The sequence below is a fragment of the Cottoperca gobio genome, unplaced genomic scaffold (assembly GCF_900634415.1).
Source record: "Cottoperca gobio unplaced genomic scaffold, fCotGob3.1 fCotGob3_44arrow_ctg1, whole genome shotgun sequence".
In the NCBI taxonomy this organism is placed as follows: Eukaryota; Metazoa; Chordata; class Actinopteri; order Perciformes; family Bovichtidae; genus Cottoperca; species Cottoperca gobio.
Genome location: NW_021167017.1, coordinates 30,664 through 49,856, shown reverse-complemented (window position 1 = coordinate 49,856; position 19,193 = coordinate 30,664). Strand labels below are relative to the sequence as shown.

Genomic DNA, 19,193 nt, shown 5'->3' with positions numbered 1-19,193 from the left:
GAATCAGACCCATAGCCATTTGCTGCATGTCATCCCCCTTCTCTCTCCCTTTCCAATCCCAAACTGTGCCATCAGTAAAGGCATAAAACTCCCTAAAAATATTCACCGCCTGCCAGATTTACACAAACACACCCAACCGAGATATACTTTATTGATCCCGAGGAAAATTTAGGCATCCAGTATCTTAAAAGACATGACATCACACATCTGCAGCCCCCCCTCCATTAAAAAGTAAAAATATAAATAAGCAATAAAAGGCTGTACATTATGAATACAAAGTAACAATACAGGCTGTTATAAATAATTACAAAAGTACATTGCAACATTGACCACTGTTTTTGTTTTATGGTTTGAAACGTTAGAATCCCCCTGCCATCCCCGAGAGGTGTACAGTCTTATGGCCGGGGGGGGGCAAAGTAGTTCTTGATTGTCTCTGGAGCAGGACAGGGACAGCAGTCTGCGACTGAACATGCTCTTCTGCCTGGTGTATGTGCTGTGCAGAGGGTGGTGGGCGTTGTCCAGGATGCATAACAGTTTATCAAGGGTCCTTCTCTCTGCCACTGTCACCAGGGAGTCCAGCTCTGTGCCCGCTACAGAGCCAGCCCTCCTCCCAGTCTGTCCAGTGTACAGGGTGCCCCAACTTACCTAAGTCCGCAACTTCTCACCACCTACATGTTACCACAAACAATTTAATATAGGTTGGAGAAGAAACAATAAGCTCTTCCTGGTCCTCCTTTATTGAGGGCCCTTACTCCTAATAGGCCAGCTGGTAGTTTAGGGAGCCAATCAGCAGTCAAGCTGGTCTGCACAGTCAGGAATCCATCAAGAGGTAATCACCACCTAATTAGAGCAAAGGTGAGAAGAGAGAAGAGCAGGAGAGAAAAACACAGCAACAACAAAACACAACCTGCCTGGCACGTAACAACTACAATAAGTGTCCTTCTCTGCTGCCTTCCTGTCAGCTGTTTAGTCAGATGAGGCATTACTGAGATCAGCTGGAGCCACTGTGTTCACTCTGAACCTCGGCCATCTTCTTTCTCCAGCCAGTGACTAAGTTGCACTGACAACACTGAGTTGGCTTCTCTTCGTAGGGTGTCTTTCACTCGTTCTCCCATTCCCTCTGTTTCCAACCTGATGCAATCATTTCTCTGCAGTTGGCTCTTTCTACTTTGTCTCTTTTTGTCACTTTGGCTTTTCTTCTGTAGACTAATATTAATCCTCTAGTTCTGACTCTTTGGATTATTGCTCTGTTCTCTTACGTGCTACACGTGTTTCTATAACTTCAGGAACATGTGTTAAGCTGTTATCAATAAAAGGATCATTTCAATAGAAAAGTGAATCTCTTCCTGTGTGCAAACACATCAAATTGCAGCTCAGCTTTGATTTGTATTGACAGAAATGAACTCATTAATGTGTTGACGCGACCAGGTAGGAAACATCCGAGTCTTTGAATCCAACGTAACGTGAATCCACAGTGTAAATCCTGCAGTTCATCCAACACACACTCATGTGCTGATGGGAAGTTTCACATCTAATGGACAGTTAACATCAACACACAGAAACAAACAGCACATGTTGAAGAATGATGAAATGAATGCTGCTGTGCGATCATAAAGATACAGATTAATGTGAGTGATCAAGGTGAAGGTGACCACTGCGACCTTTAACATTCAACATCCACAATTTAAAGACGAGGTCAGGGCTTTGCACTCAACATTTTAATACATATTATTAGAAATGACACTTCTTGTTACATTGTTTAATGAACTGCCAGCTGTACTTACTAATACATATCGCTGCCGATTTAAAACATCAATCCTTTAAATCATTCATCAGGTAACAAATCCAAACATTTGCTCAAATTTGACGTTTTGCTGTTTTTATTTGGCATCTTTCACACTTTAAAGATATTTTGATTAAAACAATCAACACATTATTTGATAACAGAAATAATATTTAGTCGCAGCCCAAATGCACACAATCTTAAAGTCAATATTTGATGTTTGATTTTCTTGCCATTCTGGGCTCCTCTAATATGGATTAAACATTGAAGAACAATATAAACTTCATCAGGTTATTCCTGTAGAATCTTCTACAGTCAAAGAAGCACAAATAAAGAAGATTTATTTATTGTTATGGATAAACTGAAATAATATATAGAATATGTCGACAGTCACACACGCTCAACAAATCACAGGTGAATTATTACACTAACATTCACTGTTCTTACATTGTGCACAGTAAGACCTGACGTTTTATCAAAACACTGGAGAAACAATATGACTGTATTAAGATACAAAAGGTTGTTTCTCATGTCTGGGAAAATAACATTTGTAGATATAAGTACAATAAGATGAACACATGGAATCTACTCGTCCCAGTTCTTGCAGCACATTTACACCACCAACACATAATTCTGCCGACATTTATGCTTTAGTTTCTCATTCTGTGCTGTGGAAATATATTGTATATTATACAACAATCAAGGAACGTGATCCATCATGTGACCTGCTGAAAGAGATCACATCTCATTCTTTCTTTAACCTGCATCTCTACATTTTCTTCATGTACTTTACAATTACACCATTCTCATCTATAAACATTTAACTGAAATTATCTGTAACTACAAAAAACCACCTCCAGCATAACAATCCTAATAAATCACTGAGACGTCACCACCCTCCCTGAACGCCACAGAGAAATCTCAGTGGGACACATTTTGATATCAGCAGTTTTAGCTTCACCAGCTTTTCCAATACTGAACCATGGGAAGAGTTTCTCAGTGAAAGTGTCTCTGAGAGTGCAGATGTGAGTCATGTCTTCAGGGTCGGAGAAGGAAACCTCCCCCCTGTCATAGTCCAGCTGGACTCTGATCCTCTGGAGATTCTTCTTCACTCTGACAGTCTTACCATCACCATTAGTGTATTTCCCACTGCGATGTGATAAACACCAGATTCCATATTTTGGTGAACAGTATATCTCTTCCCTTCCTGTCAACTGACTCTTTAACCAAACCTACATCCCAGACAGGATGATCTCCCACCTCCACCTCCCAGCTGTGTTTCCCTGAGCTGAAGCCCTCAGAGCCCAGAACATTAACATACTTAGTGAATCTCTCTGGATTATCAGGAAGCTGCTGGTATGTGTCTCCACGTCTCACACTGGTCAGATCATCAGACAGATAGAGAGAGCGGGCTGCAGTGTTTGGGTCCAGAAGGACAGGACTGAAGTGGACCTTCTCCTTCATCTTCTCCCAGACTCTGAAGGACAGGTTGCCCAGGTGTTTGGCCACATCTATCAGCGCTCCTGAGAGCAGCTGTGGATCTGACAGTGAGCACTGGACTCTGGCTCTGGTCTGAGTGGCTTTATAACTGCTGAGGAATGGCACCTTGTGTTTCTGCAGGTCTTCTTCAACAGCAGAGATACTGTGTGACAGAGAGGAGATCTGCTCCTGAATCATCTTCATCTCTCTGCTGATAGTCTTCCCTCTTCTGCTCCTCTTCCTCCCTCAGAGCTGCCAGTCTGGACTCCTCTTCCTCTTTCAGGAACTGGTGGAGCTTGTTGAACTCTGCTCTGATCTTCCTCTCTGTGGACAACAGCTGCTTCTTGGACTCTTGAATCACTTCGTTGTATGTTTCCTCCACTTGTTTGTGTTTGTCCCTCTTGTCCTGCAGAGACTCTAAGTCACATGTCAGCTGGTCCTTCAGCTCACTGACTGCTTGTTCTACAGGAACCACCGTGTGACTCTGGTGGAGAGAAAACTCACAGACAGGACACACAGCTCTATCTTCATCCTTACAGAACAATCGAGGCTCTTCTTGATGTTTACTACACAACACCTCCACCTTCTTCTCTCCTTTCTCCGTCTCAGATGATCCAACTTTCAGCCTCTCAGCAAAGCAGTCAGCCAGTTCCTTCAGTGCAAAGTTCACTACTATATCTTTTGAGGTCTTTCTTTTACAAATGGGACAGTTTCTGTTCTTACTTTGTTCCCAGAAGTTCTGCAGGCAGCTGGATACAGAAGCTGTGGTTGCAGCTCAGAGACACAGGATCTCTGAAAGTCTCTGAACACACGTGGCAGTTCAGGAAACTTTCAAAAAGAACAGATTTTTCCGCCATTCGCTCTGATGTGTGAATTATCTTTGAAAGCAAGACTCACCAAACCGGTGTCCTTCTGAATGACAGATTATTCTCCTTCTGTTTATAGTAAAGATCCTTCTCCCTGTAATGGCGTCTCGAGATCAGCTTTAAGTTTCACTTTCGTCGATTTAAGTAAATCATTGAAAGCTGACATGTTATCTTCCTACCAGCAGACGGTGCTGTTTCATTAATTAACAGATTTTACGGTGACTTTCAGCATAAAGTGCCTTGTAAAAAATAAATAAGAAATACAATAAAATGCATTGGTAAAGAAATGTTTGACTGCATAAATACTTAGGTTAAAACCATAATGCCACATTGCTTGTGTCACATGCTTTAGGTAATAATTACCATTTTAAATCATGTGTTAAATATTAAATAACAATGTTTATTAAATGACAGTGAAAAACAAAGTTTTTTATTTGTATATAATAAATACATTAAATTACATAAACACATAAAATAACTAGAAATCTTTCCATCAGCATTTTACACAAACATGTCAATGAAAATAAAAGATATTTAAAAAGAAATCACACGACCATAAATAACTAAGAATCAGTTCCACCATCAGGCCAGTGTCACCAGTCTCTCACTGGCCTCCCACAGTTTTTTTGCCACACCAGCGTCTCTTGCGAAAGGACGCAGAGTAGCTGGTCTGCAGTCGACAAAGTAACCCCCGCTGTGTTTGGAGGCTTCCTCTGACACAGCACAGTAGATGACAGTCTGAGCTCCAATCTCACACGGCACAAAAAACATCCACATGATCACCTGCATCAGCATCCGGAACAGGATGGAGTAGTGGCACGTCCAAGCACTTTGGACAAAACCTGGAGCAGCACAAGGAAGCAGAGATATCAGGAGAAACATAAATAAATAGTGTCAGTATTACATATGCTGTATGTTTGGGGTGGGCAATATGATTCAAATTTAAGAAATTAGTCATTTAATATTGTGTTTTAAGTGTATCTTGTGATATTATTGTGATGAATTCAATATAAAATAATGTTTATATATATATAACATAACCAGATAGGAATGTTTGTTGTTGGATCATCCAGTGAATGAAATACAAGTCTTAATAACGGCCTGTAAATAAATACACTATTGTCATAAAGAAACACTGCTCATTGATTTTCAAAACTGAGCACAACGGCCAAATAAGAACCACACATCCTGTTCTGAAGAGAGCTACCTCAGTGTAAGCAGTACAGAAATGTCTGAAAAAGGGTTTGAAAAGTGTTTCTTGCTATATAGACCAACCCCTATTTCATCTTAAATACAAACATAGTGTATATAATAACACAATAGAATTAAAACTATTAAATAGACAGTTTACAAACGACTCCATATGAAGTTGTAAGGCTGTGACCTTCGTTCATTATCAATTATTCTCTTGATATTTGTTTCTTCAATAAAATGTCAGAAAATAGAATCATCTGTGAATTTAGCACCAAATTGTGTTAGATTAAATTCCTTTAACGGTAACCTGTATTGTTCTGTAAGCTTTTCAAGCAAAGAAGGTGGATAGTGCAACCCCAGGTGAATACCGGTGCAGGACAAGAGCAGCGTACAAAGCAGCACCTCTTACCGGGGTGCACAGCATAGGAGGTCACTCCTTTCCCTTCAGTGATGCGGGCCACTTCCTGACTGAAGTAGATGTTTGCCAGCTTGCTGCGGCAGTAGGTGAAGAATGGCAGCAGGTTGTAGTTGAGGTCCTGAAAGTTTAGTTTCTGGTATTTGTAGATGGAGCATGTGAGGGTGATCACCCTGCTGGGGGTGCATTCCTTCAGGCGAGGCAGAAGCAGATTGGTTAGGAGGAAGTGACCCAAGTGGTTGACGCCAAAACACATGCTGAAGCTGTCGTCCGTCCACTCGAGGACACCGGGCATGCCTGAGGAAGCGCAACAGAGGGTGAAGAAAGATGGCTTTTAGCTGATGTTGCTAAACAATCTCTACAGTACAGCCACCTCTATGCCTAGACCCATGACAAGAAACAACTCAACAAATCTTTAATGCAATGTTTAGTCAATAAAACTTCTAAGTCATCTACTCGAAGGAACACATTTCCTCTTCTTTCTTTCTTTCTTTGGTGATATTGTTTTATCATGGATCAAGAAACTTCCATGCGGTTGACTGCCACACCTGCATTATTGATCAGGATGTCAAGCCTCTTCTCTCTCTGGAGGAAGCTCTTACAGAATTCCCTCACAGAGCGCAGGTTGGCCAGATCCAGCTCCATGTGAAGGACGTTAAGGCTGTGACTCTTGAACTTGATCTCCCTCACAGCCTTCTCAGCCTTGTCAGGGTCTCTGCAAGCGATGATGACACTGAGCGCCTCTCATTGCCAAGGCAACAGCTGACTCCTTGCCAATGCCTGAATTCCCACCTGGAATAGACACAAATAGGAAGTTCATGTGTAACTGCTGGATTGTCCATTAAAGAGGACAGCAGTAAAATTGCCTAAATAATCAGCATGTTAATGTAATATTAGGCAACAACAGGCAGTGGTGTTTAGTGTAGTCATTAACAATTCAAGCCACACTGATCTACATGTATACAGTACAGTCCACTAATAAACAAAGTTACTAAGGGAGGTGTTTGCTCAAAAACAAGACATGCTTATTTACCTGTTATAATAATTATTTTGCCATCAAGTCTTTTCAGGTCGGTGCAACATCTTCTCTTTTTCATCACATAAGTGCACATGCGCCAAATGCTCAAATATCGCAAGGTCTCGCGAGAGGATTTTACTTCAACGTGAATTACCCTTAACCCAGGCGCTGACGGTTTAGTTTACAATACTAGCTAAAGTTACCTAAAAACAAAATTATAAACATGACAATGTGCGTACCGTGAAGCATAAATATGGTGTGTTGATACGCCTGAAGAACCTACGTTAAGTGCACGTCTACTATCATCGGAAACTCTTGTTTGCTATTTAAATTACCTTTAATACTCTGCACAAGTCAATGGAAGGTTTTCAAACAAGCATAGTGTAGGACAGCTGTGTGTGTTCACAGTGTTATTTTGTTCTGTACGATAAACATGAAAGTACATATGAGAAGACCATTTTTCTCTGTGCAATTCTTTTATTTAATCACCTAAAACAGCTGGTAAGTGACTGTCAAAGGTATTTTAGGGACAAAAGAATAAATATGAGCTGCTGTTCAAATCTCAAATGTGCCTTCCTATTGCCACTTTTGCATATGCAGGATACTGAGAATTCTTATGACTTGTTTGCATTGTGTATTATAGCTAGATACAACAAACCAAATAATACAATGTGGAATGCAGGTATGGGAAGTGGTGCAAAGTAACTAAGTACATTTACTCAAGTACTATACATAAGTACAATTTTGAGTTTATTGTACTGCATTTGAGTATTTCCATTTTCTACTGCTTATACTCTTACTCCACTACAATTCAGAGAAAAATGTTCTACTTTTTACTTCCACTACATTTCTTAGACAAATCTGAATACTACTGCACAATTTGGAAAATATAAACAGTATATACAGATCACATGTTGTGTATAGTGCATATGTTTTGCAGTAGATCTTGTTTTGTGAGAGCCTACTTCTACTATTCTATAAAGTATTGGTAACTGATATGTGTGTCTAAATTCCAATCATTTTCAGAAAAGCCATAGATTAATATCAAATTTCTAAACAAAATCAAAAACCAAGAAATTCAAAATTGAGTTATTTTGCAGAACCTTTGCAAACGTTGTAACTCTCAACAAATACTCTTTGTAGATGTTATGCACGACTCCTGTCAGTAGAGCAATAGCAGTATATACGGACAAAAAGAATAGAAAAAGCTAAATGTTTTATGTATAAAACAGATGCTCTGGATAAGAGCATCTGCTAAATGACCTGTAATGTATAGTTCATAGTTCGTCTACACGTGTTTCTTGTAAACACTCAATGGAGTAGACTACTAGACATGTCCAAAAAACTAAATACATTATGCAGCTACTTTGGCGTTTCAACACATGCAAAAAAACAGAGAACCGAGCAGGAGCAGAAGAAAATATTTTTTTCTGAAAGGTGGCTCCAAGATGTGCCGTGGCTGGATGCTAATGATGAGCGCACCGAAATGTGATGCAAAATATGTCGCTTGCATCCACATCTAGCAGACATAACAGGTGCGTTTCACACAGGCTCGAAGAATGTCAACCACCCTTTGTTTGAAAAACATGAAAAGAGCAAGGAGCACGTTAATGTGGCACAAACTATTGCTAATAAACAAGCTAGTAAAGAAGAACTATACAGCCACCCACTTGCTAGATGGCAAAACAAGCTGAATGAAGAACAGCGGTAACCCCTGTGTAATATTTTTCTCCTCGCCTTTCATAAAGCTAAACATGCACGTGCATACCTGTCAACATTGGAATTTCAAAACAAGGGAATGTTTTTGGCGGACTCCGCCCATATTTTAACAGCTCTCAGCCACCTAGCCCCCACCCATGTAACATTTTATATATTTGTCAAAAAACAAAATGCTTGTTACTCACCAAATCAACTGATTATTTGAACACAAAATCCATCCTCCTTTCTTTCCTCAAGAAGACTTCAATGACTGTTGTACAGTTTATCTGTGCGTTTCAGTTCCACCAATAAGTCCTTTTCTACAGACACGGAGGCTAATGCTGAAAGCCGAGTCTGTCCAGCAGCATTTCTGCCATAAGTTTTAATTCGCTTTAAGGCCGAGAATGACCGCTCGGCAGAAGCAGTGGACACAGGGATAGACTCGCTAGCGTCGGGGTTGGCCAAATGATACTTTGATTGCACGTGTTTCAGGGTAGATAACACCGACTCACAGACGTACGTTGACCCAAACATTGATAGTAGCTTGAGTGCAGCCCGTTTGACATTGGGATATTTTTTCCATTGGCACAGTTTTCCAGAACTCAAGGGTCCCTTCCCTCAGAACAGGTTTCAGTCGGTCTTCCTCAGAAAGTTCAATCATCTCCGCCTCGTCCGTGACTAGCGCATACCTGTCAACCCTCCCGTTTTTCCCGGGATTATCCCGTATTTTTAACCTTTCATTAAAGAAAATAGGCCTAATTAAAAAAAGTGTCCTCCGGTAAAGCAGATGGCAGTATTATGTTTAACTTTAGCTGAAAAACGTTATCCGCCAGTAAACACACAGAAGAAGAAAACAGGAACAATAACACAGAAGAAGACGAAAACATATGATGAGAGTCACAGTGACCGGGAGATAGATGGAGACGCAGCTGTACCTGCCAAACAAGTTACAACTTTATACAAGTACCTGAACAAATGGGAGGACACCTTCCCTTATTTATTAAAAGCAGAGTCGGGACAGCGGCGGCGGCGGAATAAGCGATGTTCACCAGCATGAACAATCGTCCAAGCACAAGCACGTCAAGAGGCACAAACCATACACTGTCAATGACTTCATGTGTGACAAGAAGTGTGTCGGAGGCAGACCAAGTGACCAAAGCTGAGGGAAAGATGTCGATGCTAAAAACAATGTCGCCTTCAGCTTCTGCATTGATTTCAGTCGCAGTGACGCGGACATGTTTCCAGACTCTGACATCGCAAGGAAGTCCTCGTGGGGGGAACAAAAGCCACACAACTCATCCATCATCAAATACATTGATAATAACTCATCAAATAAAATACATAAATCTTATAAACATGTCTGTACAAGTAATACATACTTTACATAAACATGTATTTCCTGAATGTATATACCCGTCCCTTATGTGTTTACGTTTACATTGGTGGCTGAGAGCTGTTGGAGAGCCGCGCGGAGTAATAATAATATAATAAGGAAAATAATTCCCTTATTTTGAAATTCCAACGTTGACAGGTATGCACGAGCGGGGCTTTCAAACAGTCCGTCTCACAATTAAAAGGGTCGACGAGGAACGTAATCTGTGACCTTTTCAGCTGTAGATCATGGAACCGGGTCGCAAAGTTTTCGTGCAGGGTTTCAACCAATGTTGCATTTCGGCTTGTCCGCTTGCTTTCAGCAGAGGGAAAATGCGCTAATTCTCCCTTTTGAAGAAGTGTTTTAAACAGTTTCAGTTTGTTAACAAACGCAAACACACTTTGCACTAGGTCAGGCAGCATTTTTATATGAATATGAACTCTCCCACTCTAATAAAACGTCCTATGTTGGTCTTCATATTTTAGCTGTGCATTTTCCCTGCCATTTCAGGATGGAACTCAGATGGTCAGATAGTGTTTACTCTACGATAGGTTTCCCCCCCCCCCTCGAAGGTGATTGGTTCACTGCATCGCAGGCATTTTTGTGATTGGCTCTTGGGCCACATCAAAATTAGACGCACTGTCATGCTCTCATACTGACAGCACACATACACTCACAAATAAAATTCGATATGAACTGAAGAGCCGCATGAAGCTGGGCAAAGAGCCGCATGCGGCTCGAGAGCCGCGGGTTGGCCACCCCTGGCCCAAAGTATAATTGTATTTATTTTCAGGATTTTAAAAATAACCTTTTTTCCCCATTCTTTATATGAAAAACATCTTCGAACTGCTTTGCTCAAGTCTTCAATCAATTTCTTACATGGCACAATCATGAGTTTTCGAAAATTAATAGTACTTATAACTGCACAATTTTCCAAACTATGTCAATTTGTATGCATTTTTGGTTAAAATATGTGTTGTGATGAGGGGTGACATTGTGTGACGGAAAAGACTTCATGTGTTGGAAATGACAGGTCACAAAAAATGTTTTAAACAATGTTCAGTTTTATTGTCCCTTACACAAAAACCCCCACAATTTTCCATTTCAAAACGAACACATTGAAACATTTATGAACTAAGTGAGTTGAACTTCAGAACAAAATCAAAATTTAAACTCTTTTTTTTTTTAAACTAAGTTTCAAATGTTTATGTTCAAAACGAAACAAACTAAAACATTCCTGTCCTCTAAGGCTGGTTTTAACTCAATTTGAGCTAAAATGAATTCTCACAGTATTTATCTGTGAAACTTGCATACAGTATATACCAAGTCTGCTTCTATTCATCATGGTCAAGAACAGAGCGCATGTCTGCTCAAACTGCAGGATCCAACATCACATGTCGCTTTGTAACTGGCTGAGGATCTGGGACCAGTCTGAGAACATCTTCTGTCCGATACCAGAGCACATCATCTCTCATTGGACAGAAAAACCTGTTTTTGCCAACACGACCCAAAGCACAGTTGTCAGAGCCAACATCCTGTATAATGCCTGGGTAAGGCTCCCCATCATATCTGACCACACACCACTTTCCAATTAGTCCCTCATGAAGGTCTGCAACGGACTGAACTTTGGTGGTAGGTGTAAGGTTCGCTGGAACCGACAGAACTGAACCCAAAAGCACGACACAGAGACAGGCAGAATACAATATAGTTCAGTTTACTCAGTAATCCAGGCAGGGTCAAATACCGGTAAATCAGTCCAAAAGGCAAACAAATCCAGGAAGGGGCAGGCAGAAGAATCGGAGTCCAGAAACAGGCAGCAGGGTCAAAACGGGCAGGTCAGGAAAACTAAACAGGTAAACTAGACGATCGCTGGAGAGCTTGGCAGGAAAACACAAGACAATCTGGCAGGGAACAAGTGGGAGATACCTGGTATATATCCTCTGAGAGAACTAATGAGGGAATGAGAAGCAGGTGAGGAGATGGGCTGTGGAAACCAGGTGAGGGGAATAAGTTGATTGCAGGCAGTGAGGATGAACCAGGATCTGAAATGATAAGAGAATTACTGACAAGGTAAAACCAAATGAAAACAAACTAATAGTGCGTGGAACGCGTGACAGTAGGTGTGCTTGTGAATGTGGTTTTTGAAGGAGTTTCAGTTTCACCTGTTTCCTCCATGTATACCGTTTGGAGACCAAAACATCTGCAAACATGGGGCTCTGAGCAAAAGCAGCTCAGAATGCGCCAAGAGATCTCTCCTGGTCTTGTACAGACAATCTAGGAGCATAATGCAGTGAAATTACACACGGCACAGATGAAAACAAAATGAAAGTGTCTTGCACTCATAAACCATGTTTGCATAACAAAGCCTGTGGGTGTGGTGGAAAACGTCTACCTGATGTATGTGCATTGTTCCTCGGATAGTCTGCAGGCCATTAGGAAGAAAACTGTCCATTTCCTCAATCTCCTTCTCAGTGACATCAGCTTCACAGTAGATGGCTGTTTTGAAAGCTGCTCATACAGCACTTTTCCATTTGGAAGATCAGTGCCGTTTACTACTAGTGAGTCAGCCTTCCGTTTAACTGCTGCACCAATTCCATCAGCCGGGCCTTTTCCATGTCCTGCCTCCATAAAGTTCCATGTGATCCTCTGAAATCCCATTTGAAAGGGGATTTTGCTCAAGAAGAAGAAGTTTTTCTTGGATCTGTATTGTGTGGTGGTCCCATCACTGATTACATGCAGCATTGTGGCTGTTGGGTTCAGCTCTTTGAGGTAAGGGAGCACTGTGTTGAGAAGAGCCCAGATAGCTGATGGGTCATGGCGCATTGAGGAGGTAATAGAACAGACCGACACCACCCCTATTTTTGGTGTTAGCCACACCTGTATGGAGAGTGGCTTGTTGGTGGGAATCACCTAAATGGACTGCTTGGATCTCATTCCCATATTTACACATATAATTCTCCGCAAAATCAATTTGCAAGATAATAGCATCCTCTCCTAAATGCTGCGTCAGGGTTCTGAGAGCTGAATACTGATGTCTGGTGTTGTAGGTGTGTTTTCCCATCTTTTTCTTAAGTAGGTCTGAAAAATCATTCAGCAGTGTATGTAGAGTCCCATGCATTATTTCCTTTGCTGTGAAGTGAACATTAAACTTTTCTTCTGTTCCATCCTTTTTCTTCTTCTCCCTCTCCTCAACCTTGCTTCTCCATTCAAACCACCAGGTTTGCTCTCTTATATCAAAAGCAGGAGTTTGTAGTTCATTATCATTACAGTCAGGGCACTCCCTGTACATGCACTCTTTTGTTGCATTTGTGCATGCCAAAGACTCAGTAAGGTCATTGAGTTTGGCACATTTAATCACTTTGTGATAGAACAGCCTGTCTGCCATAAACGGGAGATGTGCATGTATTTTACAGAAGCATGTGTCTCTGTCCCTGATTGTTGGTTTTACAATCCAGAATGGTCGCTTGTTACTTCAGGATTCTCCATCAGAAACGTCTTGTGCAGCGCTCCCATTGTTTCAACCACAAAGTGCTTTTGCATTGTTTTCTTATTCTTTGTAATTGTCTCCTTCTTCCCTGTTGTTATCCTACTGTTGTCATCACGCTCAATAAATGTTGTTATTTTTTCTTCCACTTCTTTGCTGATTTAGTTGGATTGCATTTTACGGACGTATCGAAGTTTGGTGGCCCTCGTCACGTTTTCCCTCCACAGCTTAGGTGAGAACCCAAACTGCTTTTTAGCGAAGCTGACCATGTGGTATTTGTTCAAAAGCCTACCGGCCACAACTTTGGCAATCAATTGGCGATCTTTAGCAGCGTGCATATTTTGATATTTCTTTTTTATTTGGGAAATGATTGAGTTGTGAAACAGCAGAGTTCTTCTTAAATCTTTTGTTCCTTGTCTCATCTGTTGTTTGGTTTTGAGCTTTGGTGAATCGACCATCACCATTTCCTTCTTAAGTCGGTGACATCTTTTCTTGTCCTTCTCAACCTTCTTTAAGGCATCTTCCAGCTTTGCATTTGTTGCATGAAGATCTCTGTAGACCTTCGCCCTTGTCTTCGCAACCTTTTTTCTTCCTCTTCTTCTCTGTGTGTGGTTTTCAGGTGCCGGCAACTGTAGTGTTTCAGGTGGCTCAGAGGAGCTGGAGCTGTCTAGTGAGACATGTTCTGGGTCAACAAGAACGTCTTCTGGTGACTGTGGTGGGGTTGTTCCAGCCATAAATCTCTCTACTACAGCTACTCTTTTCAACTTCCTGCGTCTGTTTCGTTGACATGTTCGCCATTGTGTCCTAGTTTTTCTTTGCTCTCTCTTGGACAATTCTGACACAGATTTAACAACACCTCGTTCCTTTTTCAGGTATCTTTCTCTGTCTTTCCTGAGGGACTCCTGGTATTTAACCTGGTCTGATTTAATCCTTTCTCTGTAAGCTTTTGATCTCTCTGATGTGGTCTTGCGTGCCATCTTAAAGAACAAGAGAAGGTGTCAACACCAGCATTGGATTTTTTTTTTACTGTGTTGCCATACGAAACAATTAAGTGTTTTGTTTAATGTAATATACATTATATTTCACTGATATGAGCCATAACACTCAAATTGTCATTTCCATCACAATAATAAAAGTGATGGACATGACATTTTGTCACATTTTAAAAAGAATCTCATGATATGTTAGCATGCTAACGTCTTCTTTAGAGCTAGCATTACATAAACACAAAATAGACAATACTTATTATTTCTAAATTTAAAGGATATATGAGCTATTTAGAAATGACAGCCAATAAACACATTTTGGATTGACCAAATATTGACCTTGATTTTATCTTATATTACTTCCCTTCATGGAGCTGTCTTTGTGCTGCAGCCATGTGCTCCCCTGTCACATGACTATGGCTGTGATCACCAAGTTTAAAAACTTTATAAAAACTCACCAAATTCACATTTTGCATGGTGTGATGGAAATGACAGGGACCCCAAGGGACAGATGTTCTTTTTATAAAACAAGACATGAAATACTAATATATCTTACAACACGTGATACATTTCATTAAAATGGCCATTTGTGTATCATTTGCACATACAATTAATATTAGGTCAATATTAAATTGAAAACTTAGCAGGTTTGAATATCCAACATCAGGCCCAGGGACAAGTGATATACAGCAAGATATACACTTTTTATGTAATACAAATAATGACTGGTCTACTGATTTAATTTTTGTATGTTCCTTTTTAAGTGAGTGTCACAAAAACAAAAAATAGGAAATGTGTTTTAGTTTTTCTTATTTCTGCCAGGGACACAAACATGACGATAGTTGAAGAATCACCCAGGTACAGCTGCGTCTCCATCTATCTCCCGCTCACTGTGACACTCATCCATCTCTTTTCGTCTTCTTCTGTGTTATTCTTCCTGTTTTCTTCTTCTGTGTGTTTACTGGCGGATAACGTTTCTCAGCTCATGATAAACATAATACTGCCTCCTGCTCTACCGGAGGCCACTGTACACTTTTTTAAATTAGGCCTTTTATTTATTTTTTTGAAAGGTTAAAAATACGGGATAATCCGGGGAAAAACGGGAGGGTTGACAGGTATGAACTTGACAGAGACACTACTCTGAGAGAATGGATGTTTTTCAAGCAAGCAGGAAAACACTTGGCAGCCTCCTCTGTGTATGACTCCAAATAGCCAGAGCCAGTTGAAATAGAGGACAGTGAGGAGGACTGTGAAGAAGACTGCACTTATTGAAACCACGCTACGTGTGGGGTGAGTACCAAACTCTGTCTCCTGGTACTCATCTGAGTAACTCACTAAAGATGTTATGTGAACCCCTGGTTATATACATCTAAGAGATATCATCTATATAAGAGATTTAGCAGAAACATTCATTTGTTCAGCGTTCCTTTTTATTGCTGATTACAGCTCTCACTATCTGTGGACTTTGTGTGACAGCTTTCTTTTTATTGCAGGACCTTTGAACTCAAAGTTTTAATGGTACATGTACTTCTTTGTGATATCAAGTGTTTAGCGTCACACAAATCTAGAAACTGTCATGAAGAACAAGAAAAAGTTTGTAGGTGTCTTTTTTAAACAAATATCTGATGTTACTTAAGGTCTGAAAGAGTGTGTCAGATCATAACAATACATAACACAATGTAAGTATTTATTTATAGAGACAGAGAGGAAACTAGAAGTCACACTAACACTCTGCTCTCTGCTGGATGATTCATGAACAGCAGCTCAAACAGACAAACAGGTCCAACAATCTTCAACTCTCCTCTCATATTTTACATTTTAACAATGAGCTCTTCTGGATCACAGAACCAGCAGAAAATGTCCAGAAACATCAAAACCCTCCTGATGAGAGAAGAACATTTAAATTTGATGCGAACGACATGAATTATGTCACGATAAGAATGCTGCAGCTCCGTCGTGAGACTCCACTCTAACTTCAGCTTATTTCAACGATGGAGAGGAGTTGGACATCACACAGTTGCCCCCTCCCCGCTCTCATATGTTCCCACACCAGGCTCTGAACTGACTGATGAGGTGACTTAAAGGGGGACATTTATTTTGTATTCTCCTTGATATTACTCAATAACCAGGTGACAATAAAACAGCCTCTCTACACACCATTTGTCCACTTTGGTCCTGACGTCCACCATGATGAGCTCGTTCAGGCTGCAGATATTTGGTTGATGAGAACTGACTTTTCCTTTGAGTTCCTCGTCCCACCACAGTGTAAACCCTCCAAGCTGCTGTAATGATACATTTCCTATGTCCATGTGAAATCTTTTATGGTTTGATACATGTTTCACTGAACCTCTGCCTCACCCAGAATATCTCTGTAACTTTCTTATGATTCCCTCGATACTTTTCCTCTGTGCCTCCTTACAGATAAGTAACTTCTAATATGGTCAAACTGGACCGATGTATCTGAGGTAGGCACTCCCTGTTCCCTGTCTGAAGCTTGACTGAAGGTTATCCTGTACGGACAAAATGTTCTAAAGTGTTTAACTGTATTCTTATGTCCATCCGACACCCCCAACTGTTTGAATCTTACACCCATACCTGTCAACATTGGAATTTCAAAATAAGGGAAATGTTTTGGCGCCCATATTTTACACATGTAATGTAAACGTAAACACATAAGGGACGGGTATATACATTCAGGGAATACATGTTTATTTAAAGTATGTATTACTTGTACAGACATGTTTATAAAATGTATGTATTATATTTATTAGTTAATATCATCAATTTATTTGAGTGATGAGTTGTGTGGCTTTTGTTTCCCCCCACGAGGACTTCCTTGCGATGGCAGAGTCTGGAAACATGTCCGCGTCACTGCGACTGAAATCAATGCAGAAGCTGAAGGCTACATTGTTTTTAGCATCGCCATCTTTCCCTCAGCTTTGGTCACTTGGTCTGCCTCCGACACACTTCTTGTCACACATGAAGTCATTGACTGGTTTGTGCCTCTTGACGTGCTTGTGCTTGGACGATTGTTCATGCTGGTGAACATCGCTTATTCCGCCGTGTGCGATGCTAACATCTGAATGGCACACTTTACAAAAAGCACGAGTTGTCCCGACTCTGCTTTTTATTAAATAGAAGGTCTCCTCCCATTTGGCAGGTACTTACATAAAGTTTCAACTTTTTTGGCAGGTACAGCTGCGTCTCCATCTATCTCCAGGTCACTGTGACTTATCCATCTCTTTTCGTCTTCTTCTGTGTTATTGTTCCTGTTTTATTCTTCTGTGTGTTTTCTGGCGGATAACGTTTTTCAGCTCATGATAAACATAATACTGCCTCCTGCTCTACCGGAGGCCACTGTACACTTTTTAAATTAGGCCTTGAAAGGTTAAAAATACGGGATAATTACGGGTACATTTTTAAACGTGAGGAAAACAGGATAGAAGGAAAAATACGGGATAATCCCAGGAAAAACGGGAGGGTTGACAGGTATGCTTACACCCCTCCCCTCTCTGCTCACTGTCTTTTTAAGACATAAACACACACACACACAGTGGATTCATCACCCAGACTGCCTTGCATTCTGTATGACGATTGAACCTTCTCTGCCCAGAGAGTAAAGTAAAGATAATAGTTCTCTCAAGAATCTTTATTTCACTATTATAGAACTCACAAAGAAAAGGACTTGATTAAAGCTATCCACAACTCTGCTTCCTCAACACCTGGAGGACTTTGTCCTGAGCTCTGCAGAGCATGGACTCATTATTATGAGCTTGGAGACCTCAGTGGAGACTCTTCCTGAGGAGATAGCAGAACTGCTGCTTTTGCACAGTTCCCTCAGAAGGTCATCTGGAGGCGTACTGGGAACAGATTGTCCACCACAACACCATGCTGCTGGACAGGCTGCCCAAATTGACCTCTTAGGATGCCCAAAGAGTGTTTGTGGACCACGGAGACACCAACAGACTTTCAAGAGGCCATCTACCACAGAGTTCCCATCATCGGCTATCCTCTGATGTTTGACCAGGAGGATCAGGATGAGAGCGAGGGCGATGCCAAAGTGCTGGACGTTGGCACATTAAACAAAGACATCTTCCTGGAGGCGGTGAAGGCGGTGCTTCATGAGCCGTCCTACAGGGAGAACGTGCAGGAGCTGTCACTGACTTGTATTCTAACAGTGAAATGTTTGTGGTAAGTGTTTGAAGGGAGGAAAGAAAAACTGCACTAATACAGATACTTCTGTTGCCCTGTATGTACTTCTGTAGCACTTTCTCTAACAGCAGAGAAGAGAGAGAGAAGAGAGAAGCAGAGAATGAATTATGTTTGAATTCAGTGTTAATATCTTGTATAATTGAGTTTTATGATGGTACAGCAGCACAACATAAATGTCGGCCTCTGAAGAGCTGAAAAGACTCATGTCCAAGATATCATTCAGTCTGAATAATGTCTTTGAGACTCGACTGAACTGGTGTCTGAAGAAGCAACAACATCAAGAGCCACAGCAGAGATGCATCTCTTATCTGCCCTGGACATACAGCATGTCTGACAAACACAATGGGTTTTTGTGAAGGATATGTATTAAAAGAAAATCCATCATAAACTGCTGAGAGGTGCTGCTATTGGTCAACCTGTGCAGCAAACAGGAATATGCATGTAAATAAGTGACAGATCAAATGTTCAGTGTTCAAAATGAGTCTGCTGTGAACAAAATGTGGACTTTGTCTCCATCTTGTGGCGTTTACAGGAAATATAATGTGACCATGCATCACATACTGTATACATATTGCACATTCAATAATGTGGATGACATTATGCACATGTGGGTATGTTGTCCCTGAACACTGCCTTCAGTAGGTCACACAATTAATCACATGTAAGAGTGAAGGAACCAAATCTTT

At 40.9% G+C, this 19,193-nt stretch overlaps 1 protein-coding gene and 2 pseudogenes across 1 annotated transcript; 1 reads left to right on the top strand and 2 right to left on the bottom strand.

The window, feature by feature from the left end:
• Window positions 1–1,703: 1,703 nt before the first annotated feature.
• Window positions 1,704–4,387, bottom strand: LOC115006054 (nuclear factor 7, brain-like; annotated as a pseudogene).
• A 149-nt stretch (window positions 4,388–4,536) lies between these two features.
• On the bottom strand, window positions 4,537–8,533 carry LOC115006052 (retinol dehydrogenase 14-like). Its single transcript, XM_029428082.1, is given in 5 exon segments — window positions 4,537–4,970; window positions 5,732–6,034; window positions 6,286–6,469; window positions 6,471–6,529; window positions 8,524–8,533. Coding segments are annotated over 5 exon segments (816 nt in total). The 3' UTR covers window positions 4,537–4,710.
• A 7,338-nt stretch (window positions 8,534–15,871) lies between these two features.
• On the top strand, window positions 15,872–18,490 carry LOC115006051 (UDP-glucuronosyltransferase 2A3-like; annotated as a pseudogene).
• The last annotated feature ends 703 nt before the right edge of the window (window positions 18,491–19,193 follow it).